Source organism: Gobius niger (genome assembly GCF_951799975.1).
Source record: "Gobius niger genome assembly, chromosome: 18".
In the NCBI taxonomy this organism is placed as follows: Eukaryota; Metazoa; Chordata; class Actinopteri; order Gobiiformes; family Gobiidae; genus Gobius; species Gobius niger.
This window is the reverse complement of record NC_136869.1, coordinates 19,485,345-19,498,912: the sequence shown is the minus strand read 5'-3', so window position 1 is coordinate 19,498,912 and position 13,568 is coordinate 19,485,345. Positions and strand designations below refer to the sequence as shown.

At 39.9% G+C, this 13,568-nt stretch overlaps 1 protein-coding gene across 1 annotated transcript; it reads left to right on the top strand.

The window, feature by feature from the left end:
• The first annotated feature begins 2,471 nt into the window (after positions 1-2,471).
• Positions 2,472-13,349, top strand: vps41 (VPS41 subunit of HOPS complex). Its single transcript, XM_079576640.1, has 28 exons — positions 2,472-2,665; positions 2,853-2,891; positions 5,037-5,144; positions 6,442-6,519; positions 6,939-7,013; positions 7,925-7,987; positions 8,052-8,117; positions 9,253-9,372; positions 9,451-9,597; positions 9,675-9,741; positions 9,839-9,936; positions 10,011-10,140; positions 10,264-10,379; positions 10,475-10,593; positions 10,731-10,812; positions 10,884-10,976; positions 11,040-11,167; positions 11,249-11,393; positions 11,474-11,515; positions 11,644-11,694; positions 11,776-11,913; positions 11,994-12,048; positions 12,147-12,287; positions 12,367-12,503; positions 12,585-12,684; positions 12,759-12,803; positions 12,886-12,965; positions 13,051-13,349. The coding sequence occupies exons 1-28, from the start codon at positions 2,645-2,647 to the stop codon at positions 13,129-13,131; spliced, it is 2,565 nt and encodes an 854-aa protein (XP_079432766.1). The 5' UTR covers positions 2,472-2,644; the 3' UTR covers positions 13,132-13,349.
• The last annotated feature ends 219 nt before the right edge of the window (positions 13,350-13,568 follow it).

Here is a 13,568-nt window from a genome sequence, read left to right as displayed (position 1 = left end):
TGGTCTTGTACAGAGAGATCATGGACCCAGTGACTGATATTAATGATACATTTTTTTAATTCATATATTTTCTTTTTAGCTATGACTTGAAAGTGTAATGTTAATAGGAAAAACTGGCTCCTGCCCCCCACTGGGTCCGGTGACATCACCATATTCTAGAACCTGCAACCCACCAATACCAGTTTATTTTCCCTTTTTTTCCTTTCCCAACTTTCCAAACATCCCACTTTTTCATAAGCTGGAGTACATAAGCTTCACAACTTTCAGTAATGTAAACCAAAACTAGCCAGCGAGTTCACCAATGATAAAAAAAAAAAAAACAGTAATAAGTATATAAGATGCACAGCGTACAACGGTATTTTTTCCACAAATGTCTTCCTTTACAATATACCAGTGCTTCATTACTAAAATCAGGTATAGGGCCTCAAACACGATGCAATTAACTAAATGATCTTGTATCTAACTATGATATACAACATATTATTGCAAAAGTGTATTGAAGTAAGAAAAGCAGCAGGATACTGAATTCACACACATTGGTTACATTTTTATCAATGATCCACTAACTAGATCATTTACCTCTACGTCAATCGACAGTGTCTACTATCTAATACACTGAAATAAATATTAAAACGTGAATTAAGTGGTTACAAATTAATCAGACAGATTAAAAAGCTTGCGCGCCCTCTCGAGTATGATTCGATAAAAAATGTGAGTGAATTCCGCTCATTAATGTGATGAGCAGTTATCCCTGTTGAATCCGCTGCAACTAAAGCGTTCCCAGTGGACGGTGGTGGGTCAGAGAGGGCTGAGGGCTATCAAAGCAGTGTATTAAAAGGAGCTCTTTGAAGCTTGTAAACCATGGTGCCCAGCAGGTCCGCGGCAGATAGAGAGGCCCATGATTGGTCAGGTGTGTGTGCGTGTTTTTTGCTACATCGATCCACAGACCTGACATTCTGCAGCATCAAAGCTTTCAGCGCACTAATCTGACTCCTCCTATGAGGGCACGGCTTGTTTTTATTATTTTCCCTTTTTTTTTTTGATGAAATGCTTATACCTCAGAGGAGCACTGGCAATCTTATGATATAAGATTCGGTGTGTGTTTTAAAGTGGAAGGAAAACATATATTAAAATTTAGTGCTGCAACTAAAATATTTTTTTAGTTTTGCTGAGTCACATCATAGCAAACTATTCTTATTGAGATGTTTTATCAAATTTTAATCAGATTGTGATCAATATTGTGCTCCTTTATGGAGAAAATTTACCAACATACAAAAATAGTGAAACTTATAGTTTGTTAAAATTATAAGATGGATATTGCTGTAGATATATTTTTGTGTCGTGCTTGCTATCTTCATAATAAAACTTGGTTTAGAGACAGTGTATAGACCGGGAGGCAATTTACAAATGATCAAATGAATCAATAGTTAATATCAAAACTGCACAGGGTGGGATAAAATAAAGCTAACTGTCTCTAATCAAACTGGTAAAAGTTTCTGAAAATGTTGTCAATTATGTGATTAATTGGATTAGTCGCTGCAGCCATATTACAATCCTACCTGCAGTCTTTATCCAGTGATAAATAATGCCAGACCAGCAGAGTATTACAAGACCACCAGGCTGGACATACCATAGGCATCAGCAGCAGAAGCAGAGTGACGCCTTTCAGAGATTCACACAGACGCTCCTCAAAGTCAGTTCCCCCTCTTCATACCTCCAGAGACCTGTGCCACATACACACTTGTGAAAGGTGTGAAAATCTGATTTCCCAAAAAGGATCCGTAATTCTCCGTGAGGGTGGAAGCCACAATCAATAAATCATTGCTAAGTAGATTGTAAAGAGAAAAAAAAAATCCCCCTTGGTATCAGTGCATTAGGATTCTCCAGAGGATGGATGAGGCACGATGGGGGGTGTGAGACAATCTCAATAAAGTAGTGGCAAATAATACCCCTGGCGTCCAAAAGGAGCAGGGCAAACAGCTGTAGAAAAGCCATGGGAGTCGCCACAATGCTGCGTTAGGAAGACCTGAAAGCATACAGGAAACATACATAAATGCACAGAGTATTTGATAAGTACTGCGTGTGCATTTTTAATCAAGTTAAGTCTATAAATCATCAGCAACTTCTTCAAAACGCAGAGTCTGTGTTATTTTATATAACATTTGACAACAACAAGCCTTGCCCTGTTTAAGAAGATCGTGACATTTCAGATACATTTCAAGCATGATGCATTTATCATGATCATGTGATTATTTGTAGATTTGCCTGATGCGTAAAAAGGAAAACTACAGGTAAATTGACAAAGATTCATTCAAATTAAACACCACATGAATCACCGCTCAGATACAACCACATATATCCTGTCCATTGTTTCTGAGAGAAGCGAAAACATGTGGAAGTTTCGCTTCTGCTCGCAGGTCCTCGCGCCGTGCCCCCCCGGAAGACTACACTTCCCACAATGCCTTGCTGCAGTCATGTGATTAGCTCATGACAGGGGGGAGCTTGATGTAAACAGTATTATGGAATATCGGGGCAATTTTCTGTAACAAACAGCGTTATGAATGTCTTTTGTCATCTGGATCATTAGAGACCGAGGATCTTAGTTTGATAAATCGCTTCTGCTCGTTTTCGGACCGATACAACAATGGCGGAAGCGGAGGAGCAGGTATGCTAACATTAGTGCTACATATTTGTCTGCATAAAATGAACTACAACATTACTCATTCCTTTTTTAACATCGTTTCTTTCTAGGGGATTGAAATATTGATGATGTAACAGCGTATGTGTCATGTATTGTGCTTCTGATAGCCATATGTTCTTTAATGATTGAATGAAACTGTCTGTTTATTCAGGGCAGAAAACCAAGTGAGGAGTTTACAGATGAGTCTGAGGTATGAACTACGTCTCCCTGCACCCATCCCTCTCCCTGTTGTACTTGTGTGTTGCATATAAGGTAGCATCAAGAAAAGTTGCACCAGCATGTCTGCAGCACATTGTCAGAGAAAGGAGTTGCACTCTTTTGACATGCACTGGTGATTTTGCACCCAGACCCCGCTGCTGCTTACCACAAGGACTGTAAAACAGAGCCAACCTTTATCAACACAACTTGATCCCAGAAGGATCTTTGTCAGGGGTTTGAAAGGTGTCAGACACTCATGAATTACAGATGGCTTTTCAGATCCATCAATATTAGGGCTGAGCTTGAGTATACACTTCACCTGAGCTTTAGAGAATCACAAGTAGGCTAAATAAAATATAACTTCCACATCAGGCTGGCAGGACGGGGAGTTTGTCTTATTGGACCCAGAGAACAGAGTGAAATATCTGAAAACAGGAGAAAAGAAATGTTCCAGCTGGTAAATAACCTTGAGACAGTCCCGTGTGCTGTGTGTTCATTACTTCCGGACACTTGGGCCTCGAGAGAAATGACCTTAAAACTGGCTGCCACTGATTCACAACAGAGTCACAGCATAGTGCTTTCAACTCATCCAATCACTAGTGAGCATCCAACGCTGAGGCTGAACGTAGTTTGCATGTTGGGTTTCTCCATCAAGCCAAAACATGCGCACTAGATCCCGGCATCTAGTTCAGGGATAGGCAAGTTTGCTCGATGGAGGGCCGATTATCTTCACCGTCAAAAGACTGAGAGCCGGATCCTCCAATTGTAGGCCGAAGTGAAGTTGCCTACCCTCTATTATTAATCTCCCAAGGTAGAAATTTGTTTTGTATTAAATTTGTTTTGGAACAGGGCAGCAGCTCAAAGTTACACATCACAGTCACATACAACAGCATTGTCACAAGTGCACATTAGTGGAAAGCACAGAAAGTCATTTCCTCCTCTGACTTTTCTCCAACTCACTATACGAGTTTCACAGAGACAGGAATGAAGGAGTTCTTCTACCTGTTATGCTTACACAGAAATGTCCAGTACCTTCTTCCACTGCAGTGCGGCTCCTGTCCGTTCCCAACAGGTCGCCCTAGTAGCAATGAAGGATGAATCAAATGCAAGTGACCAGTTTCCTTACAGGATCAATAAACAAGCTTAACTCTTCAGTAACACATGATTCATTGTTTTTTGAGTATGTGCCCTACACAGCTACAGTGTAAAAAGGTGATTTTTAACCACTGATAATGTTCAACCAAGTGTCCCCAGGTAAAGCCTGTGGTGTGCGCAAATATTTACAACAACCAGCTGTGTACATGACAAAGTAAAGGGCATGTTACAAAATGGCAAAAGTTTGAAAAATGGGTAGTTTCTCTCCAGAGATGAAGTTTGCCTTTGTTGTTTGATACGCCTTTGAAACCCGTGACAAATGCCCTCGCATCAGAAATCTCACAACCAGAATACACAGGAAATAGCCTAGATATGGCGTTGTTGAGTGGGAAAGGATTGTTTTTGAAAATAACATTTTTTTTTTCACGCTGTTGTCCCCCACCTTCAAGCCAGTAGCACATAATGGCAGACAATGTTTTGAGTTGATGCACCCTCTGGGCAGCCCCAGACTGTGCAGCATTGGTTATAAACTGAATTATGAGTAATATTCAGGCTGTGACTGGCCGCAAATGTTGGCTCTTACAGAAAGTGTAACATCGTGAATTGGCCCAAGTTTCCTTTATGAAAAGACAAAACCAATGTATTATTACGCCAGGGATGAACCTGTTCTTAAAAGATTGCTTTATGCTATATTCCAGGCAATGTAATGCTTATTTGTATTGGATATCCTTTAATACAGCAAGCAGATAGTGTATAAAGGATGTTTGCAACAGTCCCACTGGTTTCAGCCTGTTTTAAATTGGTAATGACATTTAATCATGTTGGAAATAAGAAAAAATGCTATAGCGATTTGTTTTATAATTTGGTAATGAGCAGGAGGTCATGGCTCATAGTGCAGTATTTTTTTATTTTTTTTTAACAACCCTGACACTAACACTACCTTTTGTTCCCATATTTTGCAAAAACACCAATGATGTTGAAGGACATCCATGTTGCATAGAATAATTAAGTGTAAGAATATGTGCTGTTCTCACTCCCACAGGAGGAGGACAGTGAAGAGGAGCCTAAGCTAAAGTACGAGCGGCTCTCTAATGGCGTGACCGAGATCCTCCAGAAGGATGCAGCCAGCTGTATGACTGTCCACGACAAGGTAGACAACAGTGTCCACAGAGACAAACATTCTTACGTACAAATCTCACGTTGTTTATGCACATGTGAGGCCATTGTTCTCTCACCTGCCCTCTGAGGGAGCTGCATCAGAGCCGCCTGGCACTTTCGTCTTCTCATCTTTATATTCCCACTCTTACACTCCTTTTCTCTATTTATGGAGCTGATATTTTGAAGATGACCACTCTTGCTGTGGCGGTTAATCGCTCTGGCACGGGCAGCGCACACACCACAGCTCCAGTCACAACAAGTTACATCTCCTCTCCTGATGTTTTATTAAAAACTATTGATTTTCATTTATTTATCTTAACTCTGAAGAACTTTTCCTTCCCTTTTTCTAGCTTCAATAAAGCAAATTAGCCACCCTTTGCTTTTGTGAAATGTTCTCTTTGATTTGACTATGGCGGTCTGCTCCATCATCGGTACCTGTGTGGTCTCAGCAGCCCCCACAGCTGTGGCAGGCTCACCACATAAAGCTGCCAGCAGCACATATTGCCTTATGTTGCCTCATATTTTAAGTGTTTGAATCAGAATTTCATTTGAACAATTCCATTCTGATAAATCCCTTTAAAAGTCGCTCCGCCTCACAAGGTTGAACCCTTTATTTATTTATTTTTGGTTATTTTATTTGGGAGATTGCGGCGGCTCTGTCTGACATGCTCAGCTGTGCCTGTAAATATAAGCATTTCATTATAGACTGCACTGAAGCATGGTGGGCTCGCCGCACATCCACACGCCGCTCTGTGCGGGCGGGGGGATTAGGAGGAGGGCAGAGAGCAAGGGTTGGGTGGAGGAACACACACTTAATCTAATGCCAAAAGCCCCGCATTCTATAATTTTTTTGTCCCAGTGGACTACGTACACACACACATAAACACTGCTTCCGCCGGGCGCACGACACAGAAACCAGTTGCTGCTCCGTAGAAATAATAGCTCTACGCTGGGCACCGGCCCGATTGCACTGCATGGCTGGCATAAGGAGAAGTCAGATGTACAGTGCATTTATTATGCTTAAGCGTTTTAATTCAAGAGAGGAAAAAAATGCCATTTCACAGTGCCTGCCTTAATAAATAGGTCTTTTCCACTTTCTGCAATTTCACAGTTTTGCCTCGGAGCCCACCCAATCCCCGCCGTGCCCCTGGTGCTCCAGCTCAGGAAATATTTTTATATCCTCTCCCACGATTTTATTTAACACATGATTTTTTTTATATTTATTTTTTATGAAATCGTGACTTGGTTTGCGTCTTCAGCTTTATTTACAATGCATTTTTCTTCCATAGTTCCTGGCCCTTGGTACACACTTTGGGAAAGTCTTCCTTTTGGACATCCAGGGAAACATCACCCAGAAGTTTGAGATTGTAAGTAGTCTCTCGTTATAACATTGTATTCCACTGACACGTGCAAGTATGATCTAACATAAATGCTGAAAAAAAATGCTGAAAAGGTACCACCAAGTGCTTTTTGATTGGTTTACATTCAGTCATTGTAGAAAGTTGCAAATAAATGCATTAAGAAATACTAGATGAATAGCAATTAGAATAAATATTTATTGCATTAAACAGTAAATGTTGCTCTATTTTTATGACAAAGGTAGGAAGTATAGCCACAGATTTTACTCAGGTAATGATCTATAATTAGACCAATAGAAGCAATTTCTGAAAGCCTCATCTTTAACTAATATCAACACCGTTCACTAAACTCGTATGACCAAGAGTTTGCATTCTAGAGATTTGACCTGTTGGCTATAAAAACATGCCATGATGTTGTTTACCTGCAGAGCTCAGTGAAGATCAACCAGATCAGCCTGGATGAGAGCGGGGAGCATGTGGGCATCTGCTCTGAGGATGGCAAGGTGAGATCTCCCGCTCATCGCCGCTGGTTACTGATCCTTGGGCCATCGCTATTTTTCATCTCATAATTCTCCTTTCGATTGCTTTTCACTTACCTGTGCCAAGCGTTATGCTAAGTGTGTGGAACTTTGTGATTTCTGAGTGAGATTTTACAGAGGTGCTTTATCTCCAGTCTATCCTTATTTTGTTCATGATGCCGGGATTTATAAAAAGCTTGTTCCGATTGTGAGAAGTGTGGGGATGATTTGTGCTCATATTCGTGGAGCTGTCAGTCATCCATCAGCCATGGATACTCTCTCGCTGTTCGCCGCTCTGCCGTTATCTTGTCTCTCCTCATCATTACCACCATCTTTCATGGATTTTGCAGTCAAGATATGCTCTCTGATATAAGCCTCCCTCCCCCATTTGGAGCTCTTTGGTGGCAAAAAAAACAAGATCTTGTCGCACAAAAAGTGGAACAGACAATTAAAATCAATGTTACAGCGATTGTTTGCCCTCACCACTTCACTTGGCTGTTAATCCTCTGAAATCTAACTTAATCTTTAACCACTGGTGCAGGTGGAAAAAGAAGATTTCATGGGGTAACCATATTACTGAGGTGCTTAAAAACAGTTCCTTGGCAGGCCTTCGACACCGGAAGGCTGTGTGTCCTGTACTCTAATGGTGCTCTGGGTTTGCTGTGGCCAACTGAGGCTGTGGTCAAGTCCAAGATTAGGACTCCTGTTTCTAAACCCTGCAGGGTTCAAAGAATCAACTTGTTCACTAATTGGTGACCCAGTGGAGAAGTAGGGAGCCAATCAAAGTCTTTTCAGACTGCAAGTCCCCCTGTTGACCTCCGATAGTTGCAGAGGCAGCAATTAAAGGAGAAATTTTGAGTTATTCACCTTCAGTTGTTGTTTCATCTTTGTTGCAGGTTCAGGTGTTCGGCCTGTATACGAGAGAGGGCTTCCATGAGAATTTTGACTGTCCCGTCAAAGTATGTCACATATATCTCATCTCTACTCTCTGAAAGTCGTAAAACCATGTTCATATTCCTCCAGGTGGTTGCATTACACCCCCAGTTCACTAGATCCAACTACAAGCAGTTTGTCACAGGAGGAAATAAGGTACGTTTGAAGGTTGTTGTGTGAAGACTGTAACAATAATCTGTCCTGATTGGGTCCAATTGTAAGTGAAATGTGCAAACCTCCTCCCTTTAGCTTGGCTAAAGGCGAGGCTTTTGTGTGGGGTGAAAGTCTCTTCGCTGGAGTGCTCTCTGTCAGTGCTCTTCCCATTTCCACAAACTGCTCTTCACTCAGCAGTGTTTGAAAGGCAATGCCCCGGGAACATAGCACATAGATGTCAGTATCCAAAGAATCCAAAGATTTTTGCTTGGATTGAAATTATTTTACACATTATTTTATGTGAAATAAGTAAGTGAGAGAAAATTAGAAAATGTATTATTTAACTTTGGATATAATAAATAGTACATAAAGTTCCAGTGGCATTGAAATAAATAGTATTGACCTTGTATCATTGCTAGTTTGTCCATAAAAAAGTATACTGACATTTATACAACTGGGGTCAGGAAAAACAAGTTTTCATGAAACCCCATTGTTAGTGTTACTTTGCCATTTTCTTTCAATTGGCGCTGATTTCTCTCAGTTCCAAGTTGTGAAGGCCTCCACAAGGTGCCTGTGATGGAAATCAATAAGCCTCGACGGGAGCCACATCCTGTCAAAGGAAATTCAATTTTGTCTGCACAGTTCTTTTGTCATTTCATCTCTTTGTAAAGCAAACTGTTTATTAATATATCCCAACGGCTGAATTACTTTTTCATCTACACTAATGTCCTATGTACTTTTAGAGCTTTTAGTAGCTGTGTTTTATGGACAGAAGTAGTGCAGGACGTGTGAAAACATGTCAGACTGAGGATTTAGGATCCACTTTCAACCATTTAAATAAAGCTGTACTATTTAAAATTAGTTTTATTATACATGAATCACATGAGTCATTCTCTGCATTCACGACTTTGTCCTTTTAATTATCTGTACAATTGTATTTATCTATTTATTTATTTTGCATTTTCTTGTGTTTGTTTTGTTTCTAAGTTTTATATCAAGTGTAAAAACATCCTCTTATTCAAACCGGCAGAGATGTCTTTACAGTAGCTGTTCTTTGTTATGCACTGCCCTCTGCAGGTCATGTGCTGCCACTTCCACATGTGTGTTCATTAACAAACGTATTTTGTTCCTTTTACAGCTGCTTTTATATGAAAGAAACTGGTTAAATCGTTGGAAGACAGCTGTTCTTCATGAAGGAGAGGGCACCATCACTAATGTTCAGTGGAGGACTAACCTTATTGCATGGGCCAACAATGTAGTATGTGTCACTGCTCAAAATGTACAATCATAGCAAAGGTTTTAACTCACTGATTTAATTTATTTAACTTTTTACCAGGGAGTGAAAATATATGACATCAGTACAAAACAGAGAATTACAAATGTACTGCGGGACAATGTTAGTCTGAGGCCCGACATGTACCCCTGTAGTCTCTGTTGGAAAGATGACTCCACTCTGATCGTGGGTTGGGGAACTTCTATTAAGGTTTGACCTTTACATTTGCGCATCATTTTATCACATCAATTTGACCCTCACAAGGAATCGTTTTCATATATATTCAGATTTGTATTGTAAAAGAACGCAATCCTACTGAAATGAGAGACCTGCCCAGCCGCTATGTGGAAATAGGTATCATTTTCTAGAGTAATCTTTCCTGCTAATGAATTTATGTGAAATCTTTTAACCTGAAAACAATTTTGGTTGTAACTTGTATATGCCTTTGCAGTCTCAGCTTTCGAGACTGAGTTTTTCATATGTGGCTTGGCACCTCTGGCAGATCAGCTCGTCACTTTGTATTTTGTGAAGGAAAACGCTGACAGCATGGTAAAGTGTCATTTTAAAAATGTTCAAAAGTGGCTTTTGGACTACATTTTTACACTGTATTCATGTATGAGCAGGATGAGGACTTCCGTGCAAGGCCTCGTCTCGACATAATCCAGTCTCTACCTGAGAGCTGTGAGGAGATCTCCTCAGACGCACTGACAGTGCGCAACTTCCAAGACAATGAGTGCAGAGACTATAGACTAGGTAAGACTCTAAGAACCTGACCTTAGAGAAATGTCATGCATCCTTAGCCTGCACAGGGATTTTATTATGCACTGGCCATCAAATGTCAGACATAATGTACAGTACATGTGTCTTCATTACCAGAGCATTCTGAGGGAGAGTCGCTCTTCTACATCATCAGTCCTAAAGACATTGTGGTGGCCAAAGAGCGAGACCAAGATGACCATATTGATTGGCTGCTTGAAAAGAAGAAATATGAGGTTTGTGTCAATTCCTTTAATAAACAATTCAAAAGGTTGCATCTGCTTTTGCAGAGCTTGATTGTGCGTCTGGTTTCTTTGCTCTCTCTGTGCAGGAGGCGCTCATGGCTGCAGAGATCAGCTTCAAAAACATTAAGAGACATGACGTAAAGAAAATCGGGATGTCTTACATCAATCACTTAGTAGAAACAGGAGACTACGAAGGTGCTGCGAGGTAAGTTATATTATTTATAAATGTATTTCATCTTGTATGATGTTTTTACCTTTGCATAGTTTTATGTTGCTTGTTTATTGTTATGCATCAGAGCACAGATTAAAAATAATGCTTGTTTTTGTTGGGTTTTTTTACAGAAAATGTCAGAAGGTTTTGGGGAAAAATATGGAGCTCTGGGAGAATGAAGTTTACAGATTCAAGACAATCGGTCAATTGAAAGTAAGAACAGTATTATCTCTTATTAATTCTGTCTTGAATTCTGACTAACACATTCCCATTCTTATTGTCAGGCCATCAGCCAGTATTTACCCAGAGGAGATCTGCGCCTTCGCCCTGCCATCTATGAAATGATCTTACATGAATTTCTTAAAACTGATTATGAGGTAAACTATGACCATAATTCTTTTCCATCTCCTTTATAACTAAGTGGTTATGTTTATTCGCAGGGTTTTGCTACGCTGATTCGAGAGTGGCCTGGAGAGCTGTATAATAATATGGCCATTGTCCAGGCAGTGACAGACCACCTGAAGAAAGACCCCACAAACAGCACTTTGCTCACCACTCTGGCCGAACTGTGAGTGATTTCAACTTCCGTTCTATGAATAACCACTCAAAAGCCTATCAAGTGAGAAGACAAAAATAACATGTCTTACAGATACACGTACGACCAGAGGTATGATAAAGCCTTAGAAATTTATCTGAGGCTGAGGCACAAAGATGTCTATCAACTCATCCACAAGCACAACCTTTTCTCCTCAATTGAAGATAAGATTGTCCTTCTTATGGACTTTGATAAAGAGGTAAATATGCTGGAAAAAAAAGCATTCTGTTTAATTAAGTGTACGATTTTCATGCTTTTAACATGTCTCTGTTCTCTCAGAAAGCTGTTGACATGCTGCTGGACAATGAAGACAAAATATCTGTAAGTATCTCACTCAACAGTTCAATGTGTGACTCCAAAGTGGAAACAATGAGAGTCGGTAACAGGCTATTTTACAGAGTGGTGTCTCTGCTGTGGAAAATGGTTACAATCTAACTCTTTTTAAACAGATCGACAGAGTGGTGGAGGAGCTGGCAGACAAACCTGAATACCTTCATGTGGTAATTTCAAAATCAAACGTGTTTTTCATCAAATTAATTTGATAAAAAATCCCATACTTATTTCTTTTAACTTTTCCGCAGTACCTCCATAAACTTTTCAAGAGGGATCACCACAAGGGACAAAAGTATCATGAGAGGCAGATCGGTCTGTATGCGGAGTATGACCGACCAAATCTCCTGCCTTTTCTCAGAGACAGCACACACTGCCCTCTGGAGAAGGTACACGGGATTTATTATATTCATGAAGTGACACTTGTAAGCTGTAAGCCATATTACCTTCAACCATTGTGTTCTTCAAGGCTCTTGAGATATGCCAGCAGAGAAACTTTGTAGAAGAGACTGTTTTTCTTCTCAGTAAGTTGCTACATTTTAATGTTCAATTTGATTTTTTTCACAATAGTTGCCTAAAAGTCTATTAGAAGTAAGCATAATATAATTTGCATTTTTGTCAGGCCGGATGGGAAACTGTAGGCGAGCTTTGCAGATGATTATGGAAGAGCTCGCGGACGTGGACAAGGCCATAGACTTTGCCAAAGAACAAGATGATGCTGAACTCTGGGAGGATCTGATCTCTTATTCGATTGACAAACCGCGTAGGTCGCTGTCCTGTTATATCTTCGAGGGAACTAATTAATAACATGTTGTTAATCTTCATTGTGCGTGTGTCTATAGCCTTTATCACAGGGCTCCTGAATAATATTGGGACTCATGTGGATCCTATTTTGCTCATACATCGTATTAAGGAGGGAATGGAGATCCCAAACCTTAGAGATTCACTGGTTAAAATCCTTCAAGACTACAATTTACAGGTAGGAAAGCTAAAATATCAAATGGATACAGATTCATATTAGATATGTTAATTTTATGTAAATGTTTTCTTATGTGTTTAGATTCTCTTGAGGGAAGGTTGTAAGAAGATCTTGGTGGCTGACTCCCTCTCGCTGCTCCAGAAAATGCACAGGACACAGATGAGAGGCGTCAGAGTAGATGGTATTTTCATTTTTATTTGTTATCAAACTCTCAAACTTATTTCCCGAAGTCAGAATGTTGATTTGTTTCATCAGATGAGAACATTTGCGAGTCATGTCATGCAACAATATTACCTTCAGGTATGTGATGTAACAACTACACAATTTTTCATTTGAAATCTTGCGTCTGATTTAAAGTCAACTGCTTGGGCGTCTATTTCAGACATTACCAGAAACTTCAGTGTGGTGGTGTTCCACTGCAGACATATGTTTCACAAAGAGTGTTTACCATCTCAAGGAACTGTAAGCAATTTTATTTCTGCAAAACAAAGGGTTCTAATTCTCCTAAGTAACCTTTTTTTTTCTTCTTTTTTTTTTCTAATCACAGATTCCTGGAGTGCAGTTTTGTAATATCTGCAGTGCAAAGAAGCGAGGACCAGGAAGTGGAATATTGGATATGAAGAAGTAGCCGCCTTTTATTATTGCTAACTTGTTAGTTATTTATTTATACTGAAATTTCTTTCAGCATCATGCACTACCCACTACTATCAGCTAATTGTTAAATATATAATTCTCTTTTGCTAGATTAACTCTTGCCAACCAACATATTGCCTGATTATAAGTATACTACTCAAGTACAGTGCTCTAGGCCTACTAACCTGTCTTCAACACCACAATAATAAAACTATGCTGAAATCTGTTCAATTTGTTTATGTTATGCGATGTCTACAATGTAGTTGAGGAATAAAGAAAAAAATTAGGTCCGAGGCACAACTCAATACGTTGTGCGACGTGTGTACGACTTTCAAGTAAAAATCCTTTATTTTCGAGGGACACCAACGCGTTTCGATCGATTAGGTCTTCATCAGGGCAGACAGTCTAGTAGTAGTTGAGGAATATTTGCTT

What these genes read in the sequence shown, in the direction of transcription:
- vps41 (XM_079576640.1), top strand. Translation starts at nt 2,645, where the DNA reads ATGGCGGAAGCGGAGGAGCAG. An exon ending in GACTACGAAGGTGCTGCGAG is followed by an intron (nt 10,594 to 10,730) that starts GTAAGTTATATT and finishes GTTTTTTTACAG; the next exon opens with AAAATGTCAGAAGGTTTTGG. An exon ending in AGACAATCGGTCAATTGAAA is followed by an intron (nt 10,813 to 10,883) that starts GTAAGAACAGTA and finishes TCTTATTGTCAG; the next exon opens with GCCATCAGCCAGTATTTACC.